Genomic DNA, 25,718 nt, shown 5'->3' with positions numbered 1-25,718 from the left:
ACACTCTGACACTGACATCCCTGGGAAAAATCACTGCTGCTTATTTAAAAAGCAGCTTCAAGTGGTGTGCCGTGCTGATGGTAATCAGATTTAAAATTAGCCCTAACATGTCTTCATCAAGGGAGGCTTAATTGCAGGGTCCAATCAGTACGCAAAATACACCAATGACAATTTTGCTGATGAAGTAATTCTAAACAAACGGAAAGATTTCAAAGTGGATAAAAGTCTTCCCAGTGAAATGAGTCAGTTTTTGGTGTCACATAAACCTGTCTCCCTGTAAGTTGATGTCTTCATGTTCCAGGTTTTCTGATTTATAATTTATATACTTAGTCTTTATAAGATTTACTTACTCCTAACTCCAGGAATTGTGACTTTTTTTTTTTTTCTGGCCAGGTTAGATAGACTATTGCAGAGCAAGATGCTCTACTTTTTACCTGCTGTGCGGGCAAGTTATTTATCTTAACTGAGCCTCAGTTTCCCCACCTAGAATACAAGGAAAATAAGTTCTAATTTAAAGGGTTGTTAAAAGGATTCCAATAAATGAGCTTTCATCCATTTTCATTTCCTTTCTTCTTAATCACTCTTTGCTTTAGGGATGTTGCTGCTGACGCTTTTGTGATTTACATGTAGAATCATTCACATATCTAGTTCAGTGGTCCTCAAGGGAGATTTGGCAGATCCTGGAGACATTTTGGTTGTCACAATTAGGGGAGAGGGAGAAGTACTACTGTCATCTAAAGTGTAGAGGCCAGGGATGTGGCTAAACATCCTATAAGGACAGGACAGCCACCACCACAAAGGTGATCCGGTCTTAACGTGATAGTAGTGGAGTCGAGGATCTTGGCCCTAGAAGACAATAAGTCGTTACCCATGAGTTCCTTAAAAGTTAGGTGTGTACCTTGTACATCCTCCTTTCTTGAAGGTTTTAAGGAGGGTTGGTTGGTGGGGGCTGGGGGACATGCAAGTGGGATTGCCGTGAGCTCCAATTACTGAGCATAAGGCAAATGGATCTAAATTCAGCCTCAACTGAGATTCTAAATCCAGTATCTCTCTCCTCTTTGTTCTTCAAGCTGAAGTCTGTTAACAGTTTGCTAACATCCTGCATCATCTCATTTCCTTTGGACTTGAAGTATTTCTTCAAATTTTCCCCATGTGGTATGTGGGATTTATGTAATTTTGCTACTGTTCTCATGTATCCACATTAGACATTGAGAAATAAACATGGAGAGATTTGGTGTGTGAAGGCAAGAGTACCTAGACCTGCCAAGGGTCCAGAACTTGTGGGGAGATATCTCATGAAGCAAGATGCTGAGCCCTGGAAGGTCAAGAGGATCACTTGATGGGATCCCAAGGAAATCCAGCTAAACTGAGGGCAGTCGTAGGAATTGACTCATTCTCCCTGGCTGATGCCGTTCAGTCGGTGATACAAAGGCATATAAATACACAAGATATTCTCAATTTTGTATACTAGAAAGGGGAAGATATTAAAATATTAATGATGTTCTCTTCTTGATTGGAAATGATTTTTCCCTTCGGTACCTGCTTTTGGATTTTTTCCAAGTTTTCTGAGTGTTTTATATATTAGAAACAATAGACATGATTTTCAAAAAAGATCTGAAAAGACATTTTGAATACGTCTGCCTAAACCTCATGTTCTGAGGATTTCTCCTCCTCTGAAAGTCGCAGGTTAGGTGTTGGCAAGCTGCTGCTAAGAGATAAATTGCTCTCCCACCTCCCCAGCTGAGAGTCACGTCTGGGTAACAGCTGCTTCGATAATGACTTTATTTGTTGATAGATGAATTCTGGCTTTACAGACGCTGAAATGACTAGGGCTAAATGAAATTGCACGTATGACTGTTCATCTCTCTCTTCTCCACTCACAGCAGGTGTCAGGAATAGATGGCCCCAAGACAGGGCAGGAGGAACGGTGTAGCATCACTTTCCTCTTCACAGGGGCAAAGTCAGCCCTGGCACAGGCTCCTGGAGAGCTGCAGGTTCGGAGCTGGAAGCACAGCAGTGCAGCAATACTGTCCCCCAGGTGGGAGGCTGAGTTTGAAGCACGTCCCACACCAGGCCCTCACCGCTCTCTTCCTTTGCATGCTGTGGTGATGCCATATCACTCTTTCCTAAATGTAAACAGTAAAATGCAAAATTCAGTCTTGAGAAGGAAATGTTCTCCTTCTCTAAGAGCCACTGGAGATGCTGTAAAGCTGCTGATAAGAAGAACCATGGATGCTCTTTGTCCTAAGTGGGTGACAAAGCCAAAAGTATAGTACTTTGGAACTACAACAACCACTTATATATTTTTTTTAACCTAAGCTTCTCAAAAAGCTACCCTGACAGCTTTCAGAGGCCACAATGGTCTCAACGAGAATGGAGAAGTACCTGAAGAAATTAGCCAAGAGCAGATATAAACCAGAGAGAAGGACCAGGAAAAAAGAGGAGTTGGGAAAACCTAGGATAATCAAGGTTCGCAGGGAATACACAGAACAGTGAGAAAGTTGTCGTACAATTTATGACCAGGATAAAATTTTATGTGAGTCCTGGAGCCCAGGGTCCACCCAGGGATTGTAGGCTTCCAAGCAGGCTGTGGTATGGCACATAGCTCAGAGGGTTGGAAGGCAATGTGTAAAAACTAAGGGGTTCCAGTAGCCTAAACAGGTGGTCTGTATCCCCTATGCAAGACTGAAATAGGAAACCCCAAGCTTAGGATGAAAGAGAATGAATGGCATAATCATCAACAGGTAAAGGTCTACCTCCAACGGTCTTTATGAGCATAGTAGTGTCTATGGCGTCAGAGAAAGCCCGACAACTCCCGATTCAATCCTTTCCTTACTGGGTGGCCTTGGGAAGTGCCCTAAATTTTCTGAGATTTTGACTTTTCAACTGGGATATAGATAACCATACCAACTGCCTGGAGGGAGTTATGAAAGGAAAATGAAATACAGTAATCCCTCCTTATCCAGTGGGAACTGTGGCATTGCCCCAAAAGTAGGCCTTTTCTCAATGATTAGTAATTATCATACATACAACAATGTAGCCCACCCATATACACAGGCACAATTTGGTAGAAAGGCATTCGTGGGTTATTTATGACTTTTTAATGTCCTTTGTTATTTTTAAAATTTTTATGTCTTTATTATTATTTTATTTATTTATTTTTATGTGGTGCTGAGGATCAAACCGAGTGCCTCATGAACCTTGTGCACTCTTACCACTGAGCTATAACCCCAGCCCATGTCTGTCCTTTGTTCTTGAAAATTATGTTTATTATTACCAAATTTTGCCAAATCTCTTAGAAGTTTGTGGTCCACAGTGCTACCTGGTTCTAAAAATGAAATTGGATGAAACAATAAAGCGAAAGTGATTGCATTCTTGAGCTTTAATCATGAAAAAAAAATACTTTGTAAATTAAGTAGTCTTTTGTTTGTGGGATAGCCCAAACACACTTAGAAAGCCATTGGTTTCATTGATCTGTTTTAAGTGGATCATTGTCAAACTGGAATTGAACCATTGGAGGTGAGCAACAAGCTCTGTCACATTGAAAGGGTTGGGGGAAAACTAAAAACAGGAAAAGAGAAAACTCAAAAGGTACATAATAGCTGCCTTCAAGTATTTAAAGGTTTTCAGAAGAAGGATTGAACATATATCTATGTGACCTGTAAGGGGTGCACATGTAATTGTTCAATGAAAACTACTTAATGGAGCAAGTGTTCTCATATTCTTGTATATATTTTGTGTTAGGGGCATTTTGGTGGTTAGTTGGACTTTTTTATTTTTTTTTTGTACCAGGGATTGAACTCAGGGGCACTTGACCACTGAGCCACCTCCCCAGCCCTATTTTGTATTTTATTTAGAGACAGGGTCTCACTGAGTTGCTCAGTGCCTTACTTTGCTGAGGCTGGCTGTGAACTCGAAATCATCCTGCCTCAACTTTCCGAGTCGCTGGGATTACAGGCGTGCAACACAGCGCCCAGCCACCAATTGGTCTTTTGACTCTATCATTTCCTCACTGGCTTGAGGATGAAATTTTTGTACTGGGCAGGTCAGATTAATCATTAAGGTTCTGTTACTAAGACTCTGAAATATCCTCATCCAAATAGGTGGGAATCTTTATCATTGTTGGAAGGTTTACAAGAATCTAGTTTGGACAACCTAAAGATGGGAATAGGGGTGCTACTGCCATAGGCTAAGCGGGGTTGGGGGGGAGGGGGTGTGGTCAGAGAAGGGGGATATGAGAGGAGAGATAGTGAGATGAGGTCAGAGGTCAAGAAGAGCCAGTCAAGAGGGCCAGCTATGCCTGGTAGAGCAATAGGGCATAGAGAATTGGTGGAGGTAGCAACAAAGCAAGAATCAGGATACATGAGCAATGTGAGAGACCAAGTGGTAGTCCAGGACTGAATCTGCTGACACTGGTTTTTAAAACACAAAGTGTATTTTTAAAGGCAAGGAATGTTCATTATAGAAATCTGAAACAGAATTTCAATAAGAAACAAGCAACAACAACAACAAAAATCCCAAAATTCTACCCAATCAAGAAAAAAAGTTAAAAACACCTCAGAGTATATTTTTCTAAATCCTTTTCTAGGCAGATATATATGCACATTTATAAAAATACATGTCTATCTCATACCGTTTGATAATCTGTTTTTTTTTTTCAGTTAATATCTTTCCTTTGAATGAAGCATTTCATATTATTTTAAATGTTGTTCATGTGTGTCATGGTGTAAATGGAAACATGGTGTAAATACACATTTTATGTAGCCTGAGGTTTTAAATTTTATTTTAAACCGTAGGCTCCTTTTGCCAAACAGAATCATACACAGGGGCTTAGTATGTAAGCAGACAGAACAAACCAGAGCCACTCCGTTTGATGAGTAGAATGCACATCAGTCATATTTTGGAAATTTTGAATATGTGTGACAAAATTCTCCAGAGAGATGTGACAGCCTGTTTCCTTACCTTTCTACCATTGATGAACAAGCACCTTAGCTAAAATTTTGTCTTGTGATTTTGATGTGTTTTTTAATATCATTCATAACCTTGAACATTTCCTTTGCTTATTCGTTATTCATGATTCTTTGAAAATTTACTATCTTATATTCACATTTCTTACAGATTGTCCTGCTTTTCTTTTTTAAACAATTTTTTTAAAAAAATTAAATTTTTTTTTAAAATTAATTTTTTAAGTTTATATATGATAGCAGAATGCATTACAATTCTTATTACATACATAGAGCACAATTTTTCATATCTCTGGTTGTATACAAAGTATATGCATACCCATTCGTGTCTTCATACATACACTTTGGATAATAATGTCCATCACATTCCACCATCATTTCTAACTCCCTTCCCCTCCCACCCCTTTGTCCTACCTACATATACTGCATTTTTATTGTTCTCTTCTTCTGGAATTCTTATTGAATTCTCACCTTCATGACGGCTATCCTTCAGAATTTTTTAAAATCTCTAATTTCTCTGTGTGGCTTTCTTGATAGTTTACTCAGATCTGACTCTCAGCTCATTGATTGTTTCTTTAGTTGTGTTTACCCTGTGTTTGACATGTCTCTGAGCCCTTTTTTGCAGTGATTATATTTTTAATATTTTATTGCTTTTGACATTTTTATTATTACTGGAGTTTCAATTTCTTTTAAAGTATATTTGTTTTGTTAGATTCATGTTTTATTCTATTATGTTGATTTAAGGGTATTTAATCTCTTACTTGTTATAGATTGTTTCCATATGTTGCCTTGCTTTGAATTGTAGTTGTTTTTGTCAGCCTAAAAGACCTAACAAGAGCAATTAGAGGAGGAAAGTTTATTTTACCACTCAACCGTTTCAAAGGTCTCAGTCCATAGAGAGGCGGCTCCATTCTTTGGGGCTTGAGGTGAAATAGAACGCGTCATGGTGGAAGAGTGTGGAGAATGGAAAGTAGAGGGGGACATGCCCCCAGGAAGAAAGAGAGAGAGGGGAGGGGAGTCTTCTGAACGAGGACAAAATATATAATGTAAAGGTACGTCCCCAATGACCCATCCCCTGTGGCCACACCCTACCTGCCTCCAGTTACCCACTCAGTTTAATCTGTATCAGGGGATTAATTCACTGATTGGGCTAAGGCTCATAGCCCAGTCATTTCACTTTAAACCTTGCATTGTTTCATACATGAGCTTTTGGGGGCACCTCATATTTAAACCATTACAGTAACCAGGACTTTTAAATGGTATTTGTTTTTTCTATGGAAATCTCTTGTAGCATAGCTTTATAGAATCATGCCTAGATTTTGTTTGTTTGTTTGTTTGTTACCAGGGATTGAACTCAGGGGTGCTTAACCACTGAGCCACAACCCCAGCCCTTTTTATTTTGAAACAGAGTCTCTATAAGGTGCTCAGGGCCTCGATAAGCTGCTGAGGCTGGCCTTGAACTTTCAATCCTCCTGACTCAGTCTCCTGAGTCCCTGGGATTACAGGTGTGTACAACCATCCTTGGTTTCAGAATAATTGTTTAGTTTACTTTTGCAAGGAGATCCATTGTTGTGCAGCCTAGGGCCTTGTGTTATATTAGTCTTTAAAGTGGGCATTCTAGGACATATGGAAGCTTTGTAAATTTGAACCTGAAAATCATGATTTATAGGCTCAAGGTATGAAAATTTTGGCAAATCTTTTTGGATCTAGAGTCTAGTCAGACAGATAAGCTTTAATGTTATCTTCCTTTGCCAGTGGAGAGATATTCTTTTTCCCTCATATAACCTACAACTGAAGGTGTAGCCTTTTAAGGATCCTGGCAATTATGGGAAGACCCAAGTTCCACCCAGTGCGCACATGGGCTGTGTTCTCCACCCCACCTGGACGTTGAGAGCCCATACCCCTGTCAAGACGGTGAACATGTTGAAGAGAATATAGTCTTACCTACAAGCCTACTGCTTTGGATTTCAGTTCCCTCCTTATTGCTGGTACTTATGGATTTTCTTTTCTTTAAGAAAGTTAAGGTTAAATAATGTAAAAATCACTTTTATTATATCAACATGTTTTTGCTGTATTTAAGATTATTTTGGGAAGAGGATGTTTTAGGTACTACCATGAAACCAGAAGTTCTTTAGACTTTATTTCTATTTTAGGATCTCAATATTTTCTTTGTGATAAACTGTTATGAACATATTCTTAAGATCCATAAAGAGTATATTCTTTGCCTACATTAAAACATCTATTGAATCCAGTTTAATAATTTTGTTAAAATGTATGTGATATTATTTAAAGTTGCAGCCTAAGGAATGGTACTCATCAATTCTCTTGTATCTATGTTCAACTTGTGCAACTGTGGTTGGCTTTCTTTTATTTATTTTGGTACTGGAGATTGAACCCAGGGGCACTCTACCACTGAGCTATTTCCCAGCCCTTTAATTTTTATCAATTTTTAAAAAATTCTGAGACAGAGTCTTGCTAATTTGCTCAGGGCCTTACTAAGTTGCTGAGTTTGACCCTGGGCTTGCAATCCTCTTGCCTCAGCCTCCTGAGTCAGTGAAGTAACCTTGACATGAGGTTATCTTGGTCTCCCTGCCTCTAGTCTCACTCTTCCCTAACTAGTATGATGCTGCCAGTGTGATGGTGGTGACCTTTAAATGCAAGTCTGCTTATGCCACTCACCCAAACAAAATGTTAGTGACTCCTGGTCAGATGAAGGTGACTCTCCCAACTTTTTGACAGACTATTCAAGGTTCTTTGCCCTGTTCTCTAAGCTCATCTCTTATTTTCTGCCTCCTATTCTCCTCTCTGTTTCAGTCATAGATTTCTGCTTCTATCCCCTTCAAAGGGGTTAATTCTTCCTGAAAAACCCTGTATCTATTTAGAAAGTACAGTTGGTCCTCTGTATCTGTGGGTACATCTAAGAATTCATCTAAGAATTCAACCCACCATAGATCAAAAACACTTGAAAAAGAAATCATATCTGTATTGAACATATACAGCCTTCTCTTCTTGTCATTATTTCCTAAACAAGACAGTATAACAACTATCCACACAGCATTGACATTGTACTAGGCATTATAAGTGATCTACAGATGATTGAAAGCATAGGGGAGGACGTGCACAGGTTATGCAAAACTACTGTGCCTTTTATGTAGGAGGGACTTGAGCACCCATGGGTCTGGTATCCGGGGAGCTGTATAACTAATCCCTCACAGACACCAAGGGATGGTTGTATTTATGGAGCATCCTAAATGCTGGTACTGTGCTAAACATACAGTGTAGGAGTGGTAAGAACAACTAGATTTGTTCCTGCTCCCAGGGAACTCACAACTGGTGATAAAGAGAGTGAAATATTCCATCAGTTACAACGTGGGGTAAGTAGGGGTGGCTATGGAGTCCCTCCCTGGATTTTGATGTCCAGGAAATATCTTCCAGGAAAAGGGATGACCAAACTGACCCTCCAAGGATGAGTGGTGATTGAGCATGGCCATGCCCACCAGAAGCCTTCTTTCCTCAGCCCCTGACGGGCAGTTCCTGCTCATCCTGTCAAGTCCTTCGGTCCTCATGTCATCCGGACAGAGCAGTCACCTTCTGCTCGGTGTGCCAAGTATCTGTGCACTGTGGTCCTTTTAGCATTGATCTGTCTGCAGGTCCTTGAAGGCAGTCCATTTCTTATTACTCCTGTGTTCTGGGCACTTTGCCTAGTGCATAGTGAGTGTCCAATGTATGTCCCCTTCTTGCTGCTCTGTTGTTCTCTGGTCCCTGTTCTCTCTTTGCTCAGTATCTGTCTTCTAGCCCTGGAGACACCCTGTGCATTTCTGAACATTTCTCTGCTCAGTCCTTTCAGACTTCTCTTCTGATTCCTGATTCTTGAATTCCTTTGTCCCTAAATTCAATCCAGGACTCAAATGTCTCCTTCTCTGGTGCCTTTTTAAAAAGTTTTTTAATCCCTTGAAGGGCTGAAGGGTAACATCCTTCATTCTGCAAAACAGAACAACAAAGAGCACCTTCTAAGAGACAGCTAACGAAGGAGGCAAGTGCTTTTAATAGCTTACCTTCTTCAACACTGGGAGCCCAAGAAAGAATATTTTCTTGTGAGAGAAAGAAACTTTTTAAAAAAAAAAAAAACTAAGAGCTACATATCCCAATTTACTTTCTTATTTACATGGGTTTCCAGGAAGCCCAGATTTAAGTTTAACACTCAAGTGGAGCAACTATCTTTATATCATGTTTCTCATGGGATTATGGAATTATTTCCCTCCTTTATCTGAGCATGTGCTGGTTATTTTTCTGAAATTCTTTTTAAAGCACTTAACTTGATGTGTTTATTTTACATATATACAGTCAGAAAATATGTAATTACTTAAAAAAAAGACTTAGGGTGTAATTATGCATTCATATGGGATTATGCCACATACGTCCCTCCTGAATGTATTTTAAATTGTGGTTTTACCGCATTACCTCACATCCTTAATTCAAGAGGCATGTTATGATGCTTAACTGTTCCCTTCTTCTACTCCCTCTCTTATTTTTCTTTCTCATAAAACAGGCTGAGTGGGTTGAAATGTCTGGTTTAGTTCAACTGTGCTAAAATCCTATGCTTAAGTCACCCTGGGTCACCAAAGAAAGAGACTGAAGGAAGGAGTAGGGACAGGAAGGGAAGGGAGGGGACTTACCTTCTGGACAGTGACAGTTTCCAGGCACCTCATGTACAGCCCCCTGAAGTAATGAGATTTCCATTTCATAAATGAAATAAGAGGCTCACGTGGTTAAATGACTCACCCCAGATCTTATTTTTCTGTTTGGAGGAATCCAACAAATGCCTACTACCTCATTACCTGATTTCATTATCATTTCCTAAAATCTCCTGCTCCTCCTCTCTTGTGGAATGTAGGCAACAGCCCTGTTATCTCATTCTGCTTATTCACCCATTCCAGAAGCTCCAGTGCTATCTGCATTGTTCTCCCCGCCACCACCACCATCCCCTGCTTCCAGCCCATTCTGCTTTTTAATAATAACTTTGTCCCCCTTCCTCTTCCCATTGCTGACACCAAAGTCTGGGGCCCCGTGGTTCTGGTTTGGGGCTATTTCAATAATCTCTTTGCTAATATCTCTGCTTCCAGTTTTCTCCCCCTCTAATCCTTGCCCTCACGTGGCTGTTTTGTGATATTTCTGAATGGCGGGTTTGACAACATGACTCCTCTTAATGCACTCTCCTTTTCCCTGAAGAAAAAGTCTCTAGCCAACTCTGTCAGAGTCGTCATGATCTGGGCCATTTTCCTCGCAAGTATCGTGCCCCTTTGCTCTGTCCCGTGCATCCTTCACCAGCTACGTGGAATGGTTCAAGTTTCCTGAGCGGCTGCAGGAAACACCAAGCTCTGTTGGTACTCTTTGCTCCACTTGGAAGGTTCCTCTCTTGCCTGGAAAACATCTTCTCCCTTCTAAGACCTAACTGGATTCTCTACTCCTCTCACTTTCTCTTTACCCCACTTTTGAAAATGGGGGTCACCACCTCCTTTCCCCTGCTCTTCCTTGAATGTACTTATATAATACCATCTACTATGCTCGGCTGCAACTTTTTGGTTTGGTATTTGAGTACATGACTTAATTGCCGTTTCACCAAAGGTACAAATTATGTTCTTGATGTATTCCTGGTGCCTGAATTTTAAGAATGCTTTTGATGGTGAATGTTTTTGTTTCCTTAAAGGTTTATGTTAAGTGTAAAATATTTTTATAACTCAAAACAAAATAGATGAGAGTTTTATATGTCACAGGGTTACCAACTTTCATTATTAAGTGCAGGTAGGCAGAGTGTGCTTGAGTTGATTATTGGAAGATGGTTTAGAATGGACTTGTAAGTAGATCAAGGAAACATTCAGACTTGTACTTTTTATTCTGCAGTAACCATTAGCCTTCCCTGCTTGTTGGGGTTGGGATATAAGCTGTCCCTGCAAAGCTCCTGTGTTAATGAAGGAATATTCAGAGGTGAAATGACTAGATTTTTGACAGCTGTAACCTTATCCTACTTTGATAGACTGTCTGGGTGGTAACTGTAGGTAGGGGAGTTGTGTGAGAGGAGCTGGGTCACTGGGGTATGCCCTGGAAGATTCATTTTCCCTGTGACCCTTCCCTTGCCTTCTGTGCTTCCTGGCTGCCATGAATGGAGCAGTGCTCCCCTACCAAGCCCTTCCACCATGATGTTTTGACTCACCTTGGGCCCAGAGCAATGGACTCCACCAACCACAGACCCCCCACTCTAGAACCATGAGCCAAAATAAATTTTTCTCTCCTCTCAGTTTTTTTTATTGTTTATTTTGGTCACAGTGACAAAAAGCTGACACATACATTGCCCTTAAAATTATTCACAGGGAACCTGGTGTGGCGGTGCCCACCTGTAATCTCAGCAGCTCCGGAGGCTGAGGCAGGAGGATCACAAGTTCAAAGCCAGCCTCAGCAAAAGCGAGGTGCTAGGCAACTCAGGGAGACCCTGTCTCTAAATAAAATACAAAGTAGGGCTGGGCAGGTGGCTCAGTGGTTGAGTGTCCTGAGTTCAAGCCCTGGCATAAAGTAGTCACAGGGGTCAAAAGACCCAATTAATTACCCTTCCTCCTTTGAGTTCTGAATGAGAGTAAGATAAGAAGTAAATTATCAGCAGATTCAAATTAAATCATCAGTTTTATTTTTAGGTAAAGCCAAATTGGAGAACATGACTTAGACTTAATGACAAAATCGGGTTTCCTGTTTCACTTCTGCCTTGGATGTGGCTGATTTGCTTGGGCTTAGAGAACTGTGGGAAGCAAGGGCTCAACGTGAGGAGGTGTGCTCACTGTGTGCAAAAAAAGCTTTGGGTGCCTCAGGAGAGAAGTTGAGGTGTTCAGATCGGGCAGCAACCCTTCACCTCACTGCCACAAAATGAAGGAATAGAGAACAATGTCAACACACTCTGAGGATCACACTAGTCTATAGAAAAGTAGAAAATGATTTAACAGTCTTGGGTATATTCCCAAAGGAGACAGAATCAGCATGTTAGAGATACCTCCACTCCCATATTTATGGTAGCACCAACCACAATAGCAAGTATATGGAATCAACTCAAAAGTCCATCAACAAGTACAGAAAGTAGTTAAACTATAAATCTAATAGGGAATCGTTGAACTCTGAATTGGGCCTTGGTGAGCAGAAAACAAAAGTAATTTTGACTACTTTAAACTCAGTAACTCAGTGAGGGTTTTTTTTTTCCTTCTTTCCCCCCCTCCTCTGGAGGTATAGACTAGCATAAACATTCCTCTTACTTTAACACCCTCACCACATTTTCTTGTAAAAATTGTAATTAGCAAAATTCATATAACAATGATTTAAATTAGTATTTCAAGAATTGTATATTATTCATTTAATATTAAGATAAGGATTGGAATAACTGATTTCCATAAATATTTTTATTAAAACTGAAATAAACAACTAATGACATTAAAAAAATCCATCAACAGATGAATAGGTAAAGAAAATATGGTATATATACACAATGAAATACTATACAGCCACGGAAGGATGAAATTCTGTCATTTGCGGCAACATAGATGGAACTGGAGGACTCGCGTTAAGTGAAATAAATCAAGCACAGAGAGACAAACACCATATGATCTCACTCATGCAGAATCTAAAAAAAAAGGTCTCATTGATGTTGAGAGTACAGGAGTAGTTACCAGAGATTGGGGAGTGTGCAGGAAGGATGGAGAGAGATTGGTCAATGGCTACAATGTTACAATTAGCCTGGAGGAATAAGTTCTAGTGAATAGGTGAATATAGTTAGCAAAAATGCATTGACCACCTCAAGAGAGCTAGAAGAGAGGAATTTTAATGTAATGTGATGATGACCTAAAGAAATGATAAAAGTTTAAGGCAATGGATATTCTAATTACCCTGGACGGTTACCTAATGTGTATACACTAATTAAAATGTCATATTGTATCTCAAATGTGTAACTATGTGTCAAAAAAAAAAAAAAAAAAGGGAAAGAGAAATCCCTGACTGAAAGTGTTCCTTTTTATTTAATAAATGAAAGTAGGAATACCAGAAGACCAGGGTAGAGGCCAATTCTTTCCAGCCAGAGTCACAGGCTAGATCATTCTCTTAAACTCAAAGTCAGATATCTTGGTTCAGGGAATTCTCTTTTTTCATGGATAGGCTCTTATGCTCTAAGTAAAAAATGTTATGACTCTCTGTGTTTTTACCTAATGTTTATTTTATCATGATGCTGGTTAGAACAATATTTTCTGATCCGTAGTCAGACGCGTTATCCATTGTACCACTGGCCCAAACTTAGAACAATGATATTTTCAACACAAAGGACACATATGTCAATAACGGAAGTTTAATGATAAGAACAGTTGTTGACTTGACACAAGGGTGTGAGTGCTTTGATGGGAAGACTGACCCTGTTTGAATGACTAGGAATTACAAGGGACTTTTTCCTGCAATTTATGGAGTGCTCTGGACCATGTCATCTCAACCCCAGGTCAGTGTGTAATTGCACATCCTGATGGCAGTGAAGAGCAGTCACCTGGATGCACCCAAAAGCTTGTGCTGTGAGTTCAGTGGCTCGTGCTGCCTATGCCGAGTTCTGCATGCTTGGGTCAGTCCTTTAAGCTCATGGAGTTTATGATCCAGATGAAGTTTCTAGTGGAACTAAATTATGACAAATATTAGGCTGTGCTCTGACCTGTAATTTATTAATTCACAGTTAGATTTTAGTTCTGACTTACTTTCTGTGGGTTTGTATTCTTTTTTACTGCTAAATATATTCCCTAAAAGTTGGGATCTATTTAATTTGATCCATTCTAAAAGTTATCATAGTAAAGGGAAAAAAAAATTATGGTCAGGAGGCAACAATGTAAAATGGGTAGATCAGATTTTTACACAGCAAAGTCTGTTTTTCCAGGTGAGTTAAGATGATCTTCCTAGAAGTAACATCCTTTACGGATGCTCAGCGCCTACGATGCCCTATCAGTGGAAGACGGAACTTTAGACCAGTGCTTCCCAAATTAAAAACAAAATGTGCACACAAAGCACCGACTCAGAAGGTGTGGGGTGAGGTCCCAGGTTTAGCATTTCTAACAAGCTCCCAGATGATGCCAACGACCAAGGAGACCGAACCCAAGTTACCAAATCAAAACACCAGCTCCCAACTCATCATGATTAATTTTATTCCACAGCATGTTTAAGGGAATGTTATTCTCAGGAGGATGTTTGGGATTAAAATAATTAAAAAAAAAACCTGGAAAGTACACACACATTTATGTATCTCTTCTTTTCATTAAATATATATCTGTTTGGCAAAAAATGTTAGACTCTTTTGTACAAAAACAAAGCGAAAAAAAGAAAAAAGAAAAAAAACCCTTGCAAATTGTAAATACCTGTAATAATTACAACGATGTAAACTTGGATGTCTGACAGCTTGACCATCCCATGGAAAACCTGTGTTGCAGCAGGTTCCCTAGGAGAAGGTGACACGAAACCCTAGGATAGTGACAGCCCGTCATAGAGGCATTTAGGTTTAGTCTATTAGAGATGGAGTGTAACTACTGATTTCATTTGTGCTTTCAGCTAAGAGGCTGGGAGCATGTGTGGAAAGGAGGAAGGCAGGTCTGGGCTGGGGCAGGGAGAGGAAGCCCAAGACTAGCTAGCGCAGAGGGCGGCGGGAGGCTGGTCACGGTCACAGTGCAGATGCGGAGTGGGCGTGGGCTCTGTGGACTGTTTGGGAGACCCAGTGCTGGCGAGGCTTACTATGAGAATACTGGCGCTGCCCTTGGGACCCAAGAGGACAAGGGCAAGGCCAAGTCAGGAGACGGGGAGAGAGATCCCAAAGCAGACCTCAACTCAAATGAACCCGGTGACATGAGCTGACCCTCGAGAGAAGGGAAAGGAGAGCATGGCGTCTGTCTTCCCATCAGGTAGCTGCGCCATTTCTTCCAGGCACAGGCCATGGGGTATTCATTCCTTGAGGTCTGGGGCTGCTGGCTTTCCTACTCTAGGAAGGAAGGACTTTCCTGCCAGGGATTAGGATGGAAATGCCCAATGGCTCTCTTGCTAGCAGTGGCTTTTGGCTATTGTCCCACCAAGTGAACTGCAGCAATGGGCAGAGATCTAAAGCAGCGAGTCCAGAAACAGATCCAAGGAGGTGGAAGGGGCCAAAACATTTTGGGTTAGAGGTGACGCCAAAGAGAGGGTGACCTGCAGCTTCCCTTTACCAAAAGATGATTCCAAAGCACGAGTTATGTTTTCGTTCCTCTCTCCTGTTAGCTAGATTTTCCAGTTTGGGAGGTGTGGGGGCTTGTCTGGGCCCGGCCACTTCAGTTACAGTCATAGACGAAGTCGTAGTTGCTGGGCTCCTTGGGGATGGGTGGAGGTGCGTCAGGGATCTGGATGTTTTCCAGGTCCAGGAGGCGGAGCTTAATTTCCATGCTGAGCAAGGTGTCCAGGTCATTCCGTGTCAGGTCGCTCATCATGTCTTTCCCAAGCAGCGCATTCAGCCCGTCCGTCCAGATACAGTACTGGCAGGGAAAGGAGGCAATGGTGATCACGATTGCTGGCAATTACAAGAGCAGTGCAAACAGCTAACACCTAGGGAATACTCAACATTGCTAGGCTCTGCCCTAAGAGCTTTCTGCCATTTAATATTTGCTGCTGCCTCTCTACAAATTGGACATTTCTGTTGTCATCTCTATTTTATAAGTTAGAGAGCCGAGGCAGAGAAATTAAGTAAAAGGGTAGTAAGTGGAGTGGGTGGAATTGGAAATCAGGCAACCTGCCTCCAGAGTCTTTGCTCTTCCATGTAGAAATGTGTCCCTAGGGAGCAGCAGAGGGTCTGAGTTCTCCACGGTTGTGCAGCACAGTATTGCTAATAACCTACCAGTGCATGCCTGGCTTTAAGGTATAGTGGGATATATATATTCCAACACTCCTGGACACGGCATCATGCCAAGCTTGCTTCTTTCTTGACTCCAATCATTGTTCCTAGTCCACTAGCTAATGTCTGCCTGACCTGATTCCTAGCATGCACAATGCCAGCTCCATTCCACTCTACAAAGATGTTCTAACCTGTGTTTCTCAGTGAAAGAGTAAGGAAACAGCTTTTGGCTGCCCAATGTCTGGTAGCCAACATGGCTAAAATGATTGAGTGATCTCAATGGGAGATGGGAAAGAGGACCATGATACTTGGAGAAGGAGTCAACTTCTGTTGTCAGCATCTCAGAAAACTGCCTGTATTTGGATGCTGTGCTTCCCTACCAGGTATGTTGTCCTTGGTCCTACACAGGGCTCTATAATAGCATTTGCTCTGCTTCCTGCCTCACTGGTCTTTCTTCTAGCATACACTCTAGATTCAGTTCTTTCCACACTTTATTGGATCAAGTTGCAATTTCAGATCCTCCTTAAGTCTATCCTTGGATTGTGGCTACCTGGGCCACAGAATATACAAGAATTATAGCCCAGAATATTCAAGCATATCTCAACATAGCATTAAAAGACTGGTGGCATTATATAAGTCTTAAGTCACTGTGATGGGATGGAAATCTGCCATGATACACGCCAATGGCATCATTTTTGGGGCTGAAGTGCACCTGCTGTGTGAGGAGTGCCGCAGTGAACTGTTGGACTTTGGTTCTGCCTTGGTTATGTGATCTCAGCCAAAGCATTTAACCTATCTAAACATAGGTTTAGTGCTAAGGGATTTCTGGAAGCATTAGTGTCCTCATGAATACCTCAGCCAGATTCTGAACATGTCTAACCATCTGTTTCCTCACAAATAACCTTGATAGAAATAGATACCTAGTTTCTACCCTGGAGATCCTGATTTTTTTTTTGTTCTTGGATGAGGAAATTTTATCTGTAAAAGCTTCCTAGGTAATTCTGATGAATATCCACATATGGGTACCACCGAATACCATGCTCTCAAAGTTCACTACCAGCTCTGACACTACTTTATGGGGAATCCCCCAATCCTGGGGATAACTGCTCCTATACACAACTTTGATAGCCCTGGCCAGACTCCTGGTGCAAATTAACCCAGAGGAACATTTTTTTGAGAAGTGACCTACAAAGAACATTTTATTAAAAATAATGCTGAACAATCAATTAGAAATCCTGTAATACTTGCTTTGAGTTGGAACTATCAGTATCAACTCATGGTATATTTTATCTCAAAAAAATCATAACTTCTAGTTTTGTCCCCCAAAAGACCTAAAGATAATGATCAAATGTTAATAATCATACCTCATGTCCAGATTCTCATAGCTACCATTTCCTATCACAAGTAACCAAGGGTTTAGAGAGAAAAGGCAGGAAAGATGAACCTGGTGTATCTTGTCATAGCAGAATGCAGAACATTATCAAAAACACAGGGTCATGTCATTAGTATCCATAAGCCAACTTGATGGTGTACCTACTTGCCCCAGATAGAATAATTTGGATGCTAACATTGGTAATAACTGCAATATGTTGACACAGATATGTTTAAACCCTAACTTTAGGGTAATCAAATAGTTGATGAGGCCAGTTTCTCTTTCTATATCCCACTAATAAATGAAGACAGAATGACAGAATTGAGATATCAACATTTGGCAACTCTAGTGGACTCAAAGATCAAGGCAATGATCATCAGTAGCTGCCAACATTCAAAAAAGAAAGACAAGAAGTAGAAAACACTATTGCTACTGCTTAAAAATTGAGCCCGACTTTGGTTAGTCTTCTAAACACCAATTTATAGGCAATATTAGGTAGGGATGAATGTATAAAATGACATTGCAGTCTGTGGAGGGTAGAACAACATCTACCTGTCAAAGATATCCACATCCTACTCCCTGAGCCCTGTGAAAATGTTATGTGATGTGGCACAGGGAATGAAGGTTACCACCAGATGACCTTAAATTAGCAGATTATTGGAAAACTGGATTTTCCACCTGTGTCCAATGTAGTCACATGGGTCCTTAAATTGAGAAAGAGAGGGGAGGGGCAGAGGGACATTTGACTACAGAAGAGGAGGCTGATTTGATGAGAGGGCTCAAGCTGTCACTGCTGCAGACGGATGGAGGCCAAGGAATGCAAGAGGCATTCAGAAGTAGGAATGATAATTTGGATTCTCCCCTGAGCTTCCAGAAAGGAATGCAGCCCGTACCATGTTGATGGTACCTCAGGCTCATCTGACTTTCAACCTCCGGAATTCTAATATAATACATTTGTGTTGTTTAATACTAACAGTCTGTGGTAGTGTATTGCAGTAGCAACAGTAACAAATACACAGAATTACAATCAGCACCATCTTAGCCTATTGACCACATTAGAAGAGTAATGACCTGGTATCTTCAATAAGTAACTTGCAAGGAAGAGAGAAGCACATGCACATTATTGTGAAAGCAGGAGAAACAGAGAGGGACCCAAAGATTCAGAGAGACCTAAAACTTGGCAACCAACTGCAGTGTACGCATCTTAGTTAGATTCTCATTTGAACAAAGTATAAAAGAAAAGAAGAAACATGCAAGTTAGACAACTGTAGGGGTCTGGGAGTTGACTGTGCGTGATGATATAAAAACTACCACAAGAGTAGTTTGGACTGGCAGGAAATACTGAGCTCAATTCTGGCTCTGTCCCTCTAGTGTAGGGGTTAATGGGAAAGGGTTTCAGGAGAAAGACTACCAGGGTTCAAATCCTAGCTCTATTATTATTTGAGTGATCTCGAGAACTGTTTTTTTTTTAATTTGTTTTTTAGTTGTAGATGAACACAATACCTTTATGTTATGTATTTATTTATTTGTTTATTTATTTTTAATGTGGTGCTGAAGAGTGAACTTGGTGTCTCTCATGTGCTAGGCAAGTGCTCTGTCACTGAGCTACAACCCCAACCCAAGTTTCTTAACCTCTGTATGCCTCGTTTGTCTTTTTTTTTTTTTTTTTACAAAATAGGGATACTATTAGTTTGTTTCTCGTAGAGTTACATAAGGATTGAGGTGATCCACACATAAAATTATATATCTATACGTTTAGATCAGTATTTATAATATGTAATAGGGACTGTCACAGGATGAATGAGGCTAGTTATAATTACTATTATCCTTTCTGTTGTTGAGGTCTTCAATTTGGGAAACCTTTCTCCCCTCATTTGATAAATAATATGTGTAATAGAACTTTCCATTTTATGGAGTGATTGTGAAAATAAGATGAGGTAATCAATATGCAAGTGTTTTGAAGACGCTATAAGCATTCATAAGCATATGCTATCTCTGTCCTCGTTGCCTCTATAAGAAGTGACAGGAATAAAAATCTAGCAGTCCTAGAGCATATATTCTTATCTGAAATTAATGTACTTACACAGGGGAAAATAGCCTTGCATTGATTTAAATTACAGCTGACGTTCTACTATTCGGAGTAGTTTTCTATAACGTTCTATACATTTTGAATATGGTGGCCTGTGTATAACCACTCTTTTACTTAAAAACAGAAATAGTAGGACACAGTGTCTATTTTCAGAAAGATGAAGACAACGTCTTACCCTTCTGCAAACTAAATGTCAAGTGACACAGAATTATATTTAAGCACCATTCTAAATGCAGGATTTGTGTCTAATCTTTCCTCTTTCTTTGGGATGTACGATTTTATTCAAGAGCTTCAAACCAGTGAAAACCAGATACTAAAGACCTTCTAAATGAGCTACATCTCCTAGGGGAAATGAGGAACAAAAGTCAGATTTCACTAAAATGTTCCCTTCCCTTTCTAAAACCTGTTTATGCAATGACATGCAAAACAAAAACTTGAATGGTATCGTCTAAAAATAAAATTTTCAAGCATGATGTTGGGTTCCAGTTTACAAGAGAAAAAGTTAAATCAACCATAACTGCTACTTTGTCTTACAAATGCATTTTCCTAGATTTATGCTAAACCTTTTAAATATAGCTGACAGTGTGCTTCAAGAAGAGAAACAAATTATACATATAACAAGATGTCAAAAAGGAATAAAAGCATCTTGGAAATAAAATTCCAACAGCAGAGACAGCCCTAACCCTCTTAAAATAGCTTAAAGAAACTTGGAGAGAACCTACTTCATCAGATGTTTTAAAGAATAGAGACTAGTTTATCTTGGGAAAATCCAGACCAAAAACCTAAACATTCAATGAAAACCAAAGCTCTAGCCAGGGCTGCTTCTTCCTCTGGATTAACAATTATGCCTTTGCTAAATATGAAGCATTTGTGCATCTATTTTCTTTACTATTATGCTATAATTTGGACCTTAAATGTCCCCTTAAGTCTCATTTGTTAAAGGTTTGGTACCAGCCTGTGGTACTACTGGAAAGTGGTAGAACCTTTAAGAAATGGAGCCTAGTTGAAGGCAGTTAGGCCATTTATAGTTGCCTTCAAAAGGATATTGGGACTCTGAACCCTTCCTTTTCTCTTGTTTACTTCCCAGTCACCATGAAGTAAGGAGCTTCCTCTTTCATAGGCTTCTTGCCATGATGTTCTGTTTTACCAGATGCTTAAAAATCATAATAGATTCAACCAACCACAGCCTAAAACCTCTTGAACCCTGAGCCAAGATAAACCTTTCCTGCTTGTTAAGTTGATTATCTCAAGTATTTTGTCACAGTAATGGAAAGATGACTAACACACATGAAATATCAACCAAACTACTAAGAAGTTGGACCTGTTATAACTGGCAATTTTTAAAGAGGTTTCTAGTCTATCTCAAGATAATAAGATTCCCTTTTGTTTATGATTATTTCGGGCAGACTTCAAAATATTTTTCTTCCTTTCCAGTATTTTTCCTTGTACTGTTTTTCTAGAAACAATATAACATTCTGTAATAAATTAACCCCATTGAGACTCTTACCTCATGCTTGTCAGGAGCAATGAAGTTCAGTTGGCAGTTTGAGTCATACAAGATGGAGAAAGCAAGTTCAAGCACCTCCTACAAGAGATCCAAGAAAACACTACATTAAAGAAGATTGGCATTTTCTTTTTACAGTTATAATTGGCTGCAGCTTGAACATGGAGTAGAGCTTGCTGCCTGTTTGGACAAGAGAAGCAGCAACGAAGATAGCAGGAAGAGGGAGCATGCTTTTCAAGGTTTGCGGCATGAATCCTTCTCTCCATTCAGGAGAGATCTGTGGGAATCACCTGATCTCTCATAACAGCCATGTAAGTGATGTCTCTACCCTTATATGGGGCAGAGTTGAGAGAGGTTAAGGCCACATGGCTCCAAAGCTGTTCTCTTCTTCTTTCTGCAGTATCTCCCTCCCAGGGAGACATAGCAAACACTAAACTCTCCCACAAGCAGCAGCATGAAGGGCTGCTCTATCTTCTATCACCCCCAAACAGACAGAGGTCCATAAAGGTCTGACCTCCCCAAAACATAGAGGCTATCTCCAAGGCAACGAGGCTTCTGGGTGAACCCAAATCTCAATGGCTGTCCTTTGCCCTTTGCACTACTGTGGAGCAAATGCACACACAGATTTTATTCACTAGAGGCTGCAGGATATTAAGGAGAAGCATAGGTTCAAGTGACAGACCTGGACTCATTCACTGTGGAGGGCAGACTGCAGGCCAGGCCCAGAGTTTCAAGAACCAAAGGACACTTTCATTTCACTGCAGCTAAATGACTTTGGCCAAGGTGCTGAGTGTCATGTCTAAAATGTAAGTTAAAAACCACTTTTCTAGGCATGCAATCTACCAATATCAAGCACTATGATCATCCTGCTGGCCTGAGCAGTCAGCAGAGTGGAATCTCTGGAAAATGAGAGTCCTCAGTACATCCCAACACCCCGAGGCTCCAAATCTGGAGGAGAAGGGTCAAGTGTATCCATACCCCTTCTCTCCTGTGGTGATCTGGGAACTGCACTGCTCAGTAACTGCCCCAGGGAACATTCTCTCCTAGGGAGCCAGACTTCTCCACTTTATTCTCCACCTCAGTACGCGTCAGAGGATTTGCCTTTGGTGAGTGAGCCCTGGCGCCAATGCCCCAGAGAAAAGGTGGAAGGCAGCCAAAGTCAATGCCTCCAGATTTCAGAAGAATTAAAGAATTTTTCCAAAATAAACTCTGAAGACCTACTGTGAGCCGAATCCTCTCTCAAGAGAGTCCACCAAAAAGTTCTTTCCCATTCTCGTGGAGTTCCTGTGTGCCCTGGCTCACCTCTAGCTGTTCCCTCATCGAGAGGAAACAGCTTTAGTTCTGAGGCCAGACCTTCCAGAATCTCACACTCGAATGGCTTCCCTCACTCCACCAGAAATCGAAGGAAAGAAGGATGTTGTGGCCTGGAAGCTATTCTGAAAAAACACTCCTCCATTTTTTTTTTTTGTTGTTGTTGTTGTTCTTTTTATTCCTTAGGATTCCATGCAGGTCTCTGCCCAGTGAAGATGACATGTAAAGGAACTCACCCAAACCAATAACAAACAAATCCTATTTTCCCTTAAGTTTGGCACCTGTTTCCATAACCATATCTCACAGGTCTCTTAATTTACAATTAAATCATCATAGCTTTACTAGTAGTAGCATCAATCGATATTATCCTTAAAAAAAAAAAGCAATACACATCAAGAACCAAAAATCCCCCTTCTGAAGTTATTCCAGAAAGAATATTCAAAAGCAAGCAAAAGTTACATACTACTACCTGTAAGAAAATTATGACAAAGTAACTATCTCTCCCTTCTTCTTGGGTACTAAGGAAATCACAAATTAGCAACTGAAAAAAAATATATATGGTCAGTCATTCAGTAAGATAATTATGAACACCTGATATTAAGTGAAAAGCAGAAGAAATGAACACTGTGCACACACAGATCATAATTATGAACAACTGTAGATAGAATACTAGAGACCAGTATGTGAAATGAAAATTGCGTTAAGGTGCTGGGATTATAAATCTTTTCTCTTCAAAATATTTTTTTTCCAATAAAACCTTGAACTCTAATCTCAAAAATTCACAAAAAAATTATTGTTGGATAAGGAATGTTGTGTAAGCAACTATTTCTTTACTCATCGGGGAGTCATTCATTAGAAAAAACTCTGACTCATTCTTAAGAGAAGGGAGAAGATGGGCTTTGCTTTTGAACAACCAGTCTGGATATCACAGCAGCACGAGGGGACTTTTCGTGGTAAACAGGACAAGGCAAAACTCATCAAAATCTTTCTGGCTGAGCCCGGATGACAACTGCCACTTTGCTCAGGGAAATCGCATGGCCAATCACCCCTGGTGGCAGCAGCCGGTTTGAACATCACCATGGCTGGCCGGGACTGCGAGCTCCTGACAAGGTGCTGAAGTCTCCTGAGACCAGGGTCCTGGCAAGGTCAGCGCTGTGACCCTGTAACACTTTCTCCTCTCCAGAGGGATGGAGAAGGAAGAGAAATAAAGGGGTGTGCTGACTTTGGGCTTTGCCCTTGTATGCCTTACTTAGGACGCAAATGATCAGAGCTGTCCTGACCTAGATTGCTGATAAACACAGGCAGGAAATGGGAAATTCGTGAGAATGTCAATCCCCACTTTAATTTCACTGAGGCTTCCTGGGAGGGTGGGAGGAATTAATTCTCTGAACCACAGGCCTGTGTGAAAGGGTGCTATCGCTTATAATGGGTTTTATTGACGTCTTCAGCTTGCTGTCATTGAATCATTGGTGGAGGTCAGCTCTGCAGCTGACTTGGAGCAGGGAGGCTGCCGAGCTGGGAGCGATGGCGCCTCTCAGGCCAACACTCTGGAAGATGCCACCTGTCCAAACTGCCTGGGAGGGAGAAAGGCGCCAGGTGGTGGCTGAGCAGGCTGTCACAAAACTGGGGCAGTGTCCCCCTCAGGGGCTTCCAGCCACAGACCACAACAATCATACAGACATCGAACGCTCTGGGGCTTTGCTGCTCACTTCCGAAGGCCTTTCATTCCCTCTGGATTGAATTCAGTGAAAAATCACACCCAGGAGCAGCTCATCTCCTCCCGTTTTGGTGACGCACACCTGCCAGCCTGCCATGTGGAGGAAGGTTCTGGAGGGGCTGAGTTCTAGGGAAGGGAGGGATCATCCCTCTATATCCTCAGGTCCCTCTGTATTGTCAGGTCTCTGACTTTGAACTCAATCCTCTGGCCCTGGGATCAGTGACAAGGCACACTGGGTCAGGGATGTTCAGAGAAACAGCACCTCGGTGCAGAAAGTGTATGGATGCATTTTCTTCCATGAGTCAAAAGATAGACTGGCAATACAAGAACAGAATCTTACACAACATATTTTCAGTGCATAGCACTGGTTCAGGTTTTAGGGCAACTTAACGTATCTGGACATTTTACCCAGCATCCCCTTAAATACGTTGGTTCTCCATCTATTCAGATCATCCGGAGGACAAAGTATGCTGATGAAAGACACAGGATGGAACTTGGCCTATGCGTAGGTGTTAAATAGGGCCCCAGAAATAATAGTAGATTTGATAGCTACAGTGCATTGCTGCTCATCTATATATCTGTGGACCTGAGCTTCTGTTTTAAAAAGCAAACAAATTTGCTCATTCGGATAGTGCACAGTAGAAGAGGATGCTTTTTTCAGGCACCTATACCTTCTAGGCTTCAATCCATCTTAATAGCATTAACTACTGGTTCTCCAACCCATTTTCTTCTCCCTGTCCCCGGGTATCCTAGGCTCCCAATTCACTGGTTCCCAGTCAGAGAATGCTCTTTCACACCTGGAGAGGCCCCTGGGCCTTTTGACACGCTGTGTCCTCCTCCTGGAAAGTCTCACCCTCATTTCTCCACCTGGCCAATTCCTTTTCAAAACCCAGCTCAAGTGCCGTTTTCTCCATGAACTGTTCTCAACTCTACTACTCTGTTTAAATTATTATTTTTTTTTGGCGTAGATGATGAATTGTAATTGTACATTTATAAATAAATCATATCAGTGGACATCTAGGCCCAGGGCCAGGTAATATTTACCTTTGGATTCCTGGTACCTAGCACAAAGAAGATGCTGGATGGATAAGGAGTGCAGTAAATCTGAATAAAAGTCTTTTTAATTAAGACCAGGATTTCAAGCTGACTCTAAGACATCACCTTCTAGGAGAATCTGTTTCTTATTTAAGATTTAAGAATTGCAGTATAAAAGCAAAAGCTGGATTCTGGAATGTTGGAAGATGCTAGCTTCACTGATAACCCGTATTCTCCTATCAGAATCAGGATCCAGTGAGATCCGCCCTCTGATGATTACCCAGTGACGGTCTAAGCTCCAAATCCAGTGAGACAGCACTGCATGTCCAAGTTAAGCCACACAACAAGAAGTCAACTTATTTTTATAAATTATGGAGTTTGAATTTAGAATCCTTAATCCTTAAAAATCGAAAGTCTTACAATTGAATTTCCACCCACCCATGACAATTCCTTTCAAATCTCAGTCAGAAATTTTCCACTCTCTGTGAAGAACCTGGCATTTGTTTCCACAGAGATTTGCCTGTTGCACAGAGCTTTGTTAGACTCTTAGATTCTAAGCTCCTGGAGGCTGGGCCATGTCTCCACCGTTGGCCACCCCATACCCAGTGCTCACCAGATCTCAGGCACCTCAATGCTGAACGACTAAATGTGTGAATAAATGCCTCTACTATGGAGGGCCAGTTCTCTTCATCTCTCTATAACAGTGCCAGAGACATTAGCAAACGTTGAATAGGTGAGAGGATGCTAGTCGCTAATATTTTTCTATTAACAAAATGTCTTTTGTGGATTCTAGTAGATGAGTTGGCCTTGCTCAGCAGCA

General features: G+C 41.0%; 1 protein-coding gene across 5 annotated transcripts in view; it reads right to left on the bottom strand.

Moving 5' to 3' along the window:
* Positions 1 to 12,382: 12,382 nt before the first annotated feature.
* Positions 12,383 to 25,718, bottom strand: part of Elmo1 (engulfment and cell motility 1) — a 557,509-nt gene continuing 544,173 nt past the window's right edge. For all 5 annotated transcript variants that reach the window (XM_021722279.3, XM_078039850.1, XM_005319199.5 and 2 more), the window contains 2 exons: positions 20,839 to 20,916; positions 12,383 to 15,514 (listed from right to left, as the gene is read on the bottom strand). In XM_021722279.3, the coding sequence (XP_021577954.1) occupies positions 15,314 to 15,514; positions 20,839 to 20,916 (279 nt within the window). In that variant the 3' untranslated portion in view covers positions 12,383 to 15,313. The remainder of the gene's footprint in view (positions 15,515 to 20,838; positions 20,917 to 25,718) is intronic.

Source organism: Ictidomys tridecemlineatus, chromosome 2 (assembly GCF_052094955.1).
Source record: "Ictidomys tridecemlineatus isolate mIctTri1 chromosome 2, mIctTri1.hap1, whole genome shotgun sequence".
NCBI classification, from domain to species: domain Eukaryota; kingdom Metazoa; phylum Chordata; class Mammalia; order Rodentia; family Sciuridae; genus Ictidomys; species Ictidomys tridecemlineatus.
Note: the sequence above shows the minus strand (reverse complement) of the source record. Positions and strands in the feature narration are given on the sequence as shown.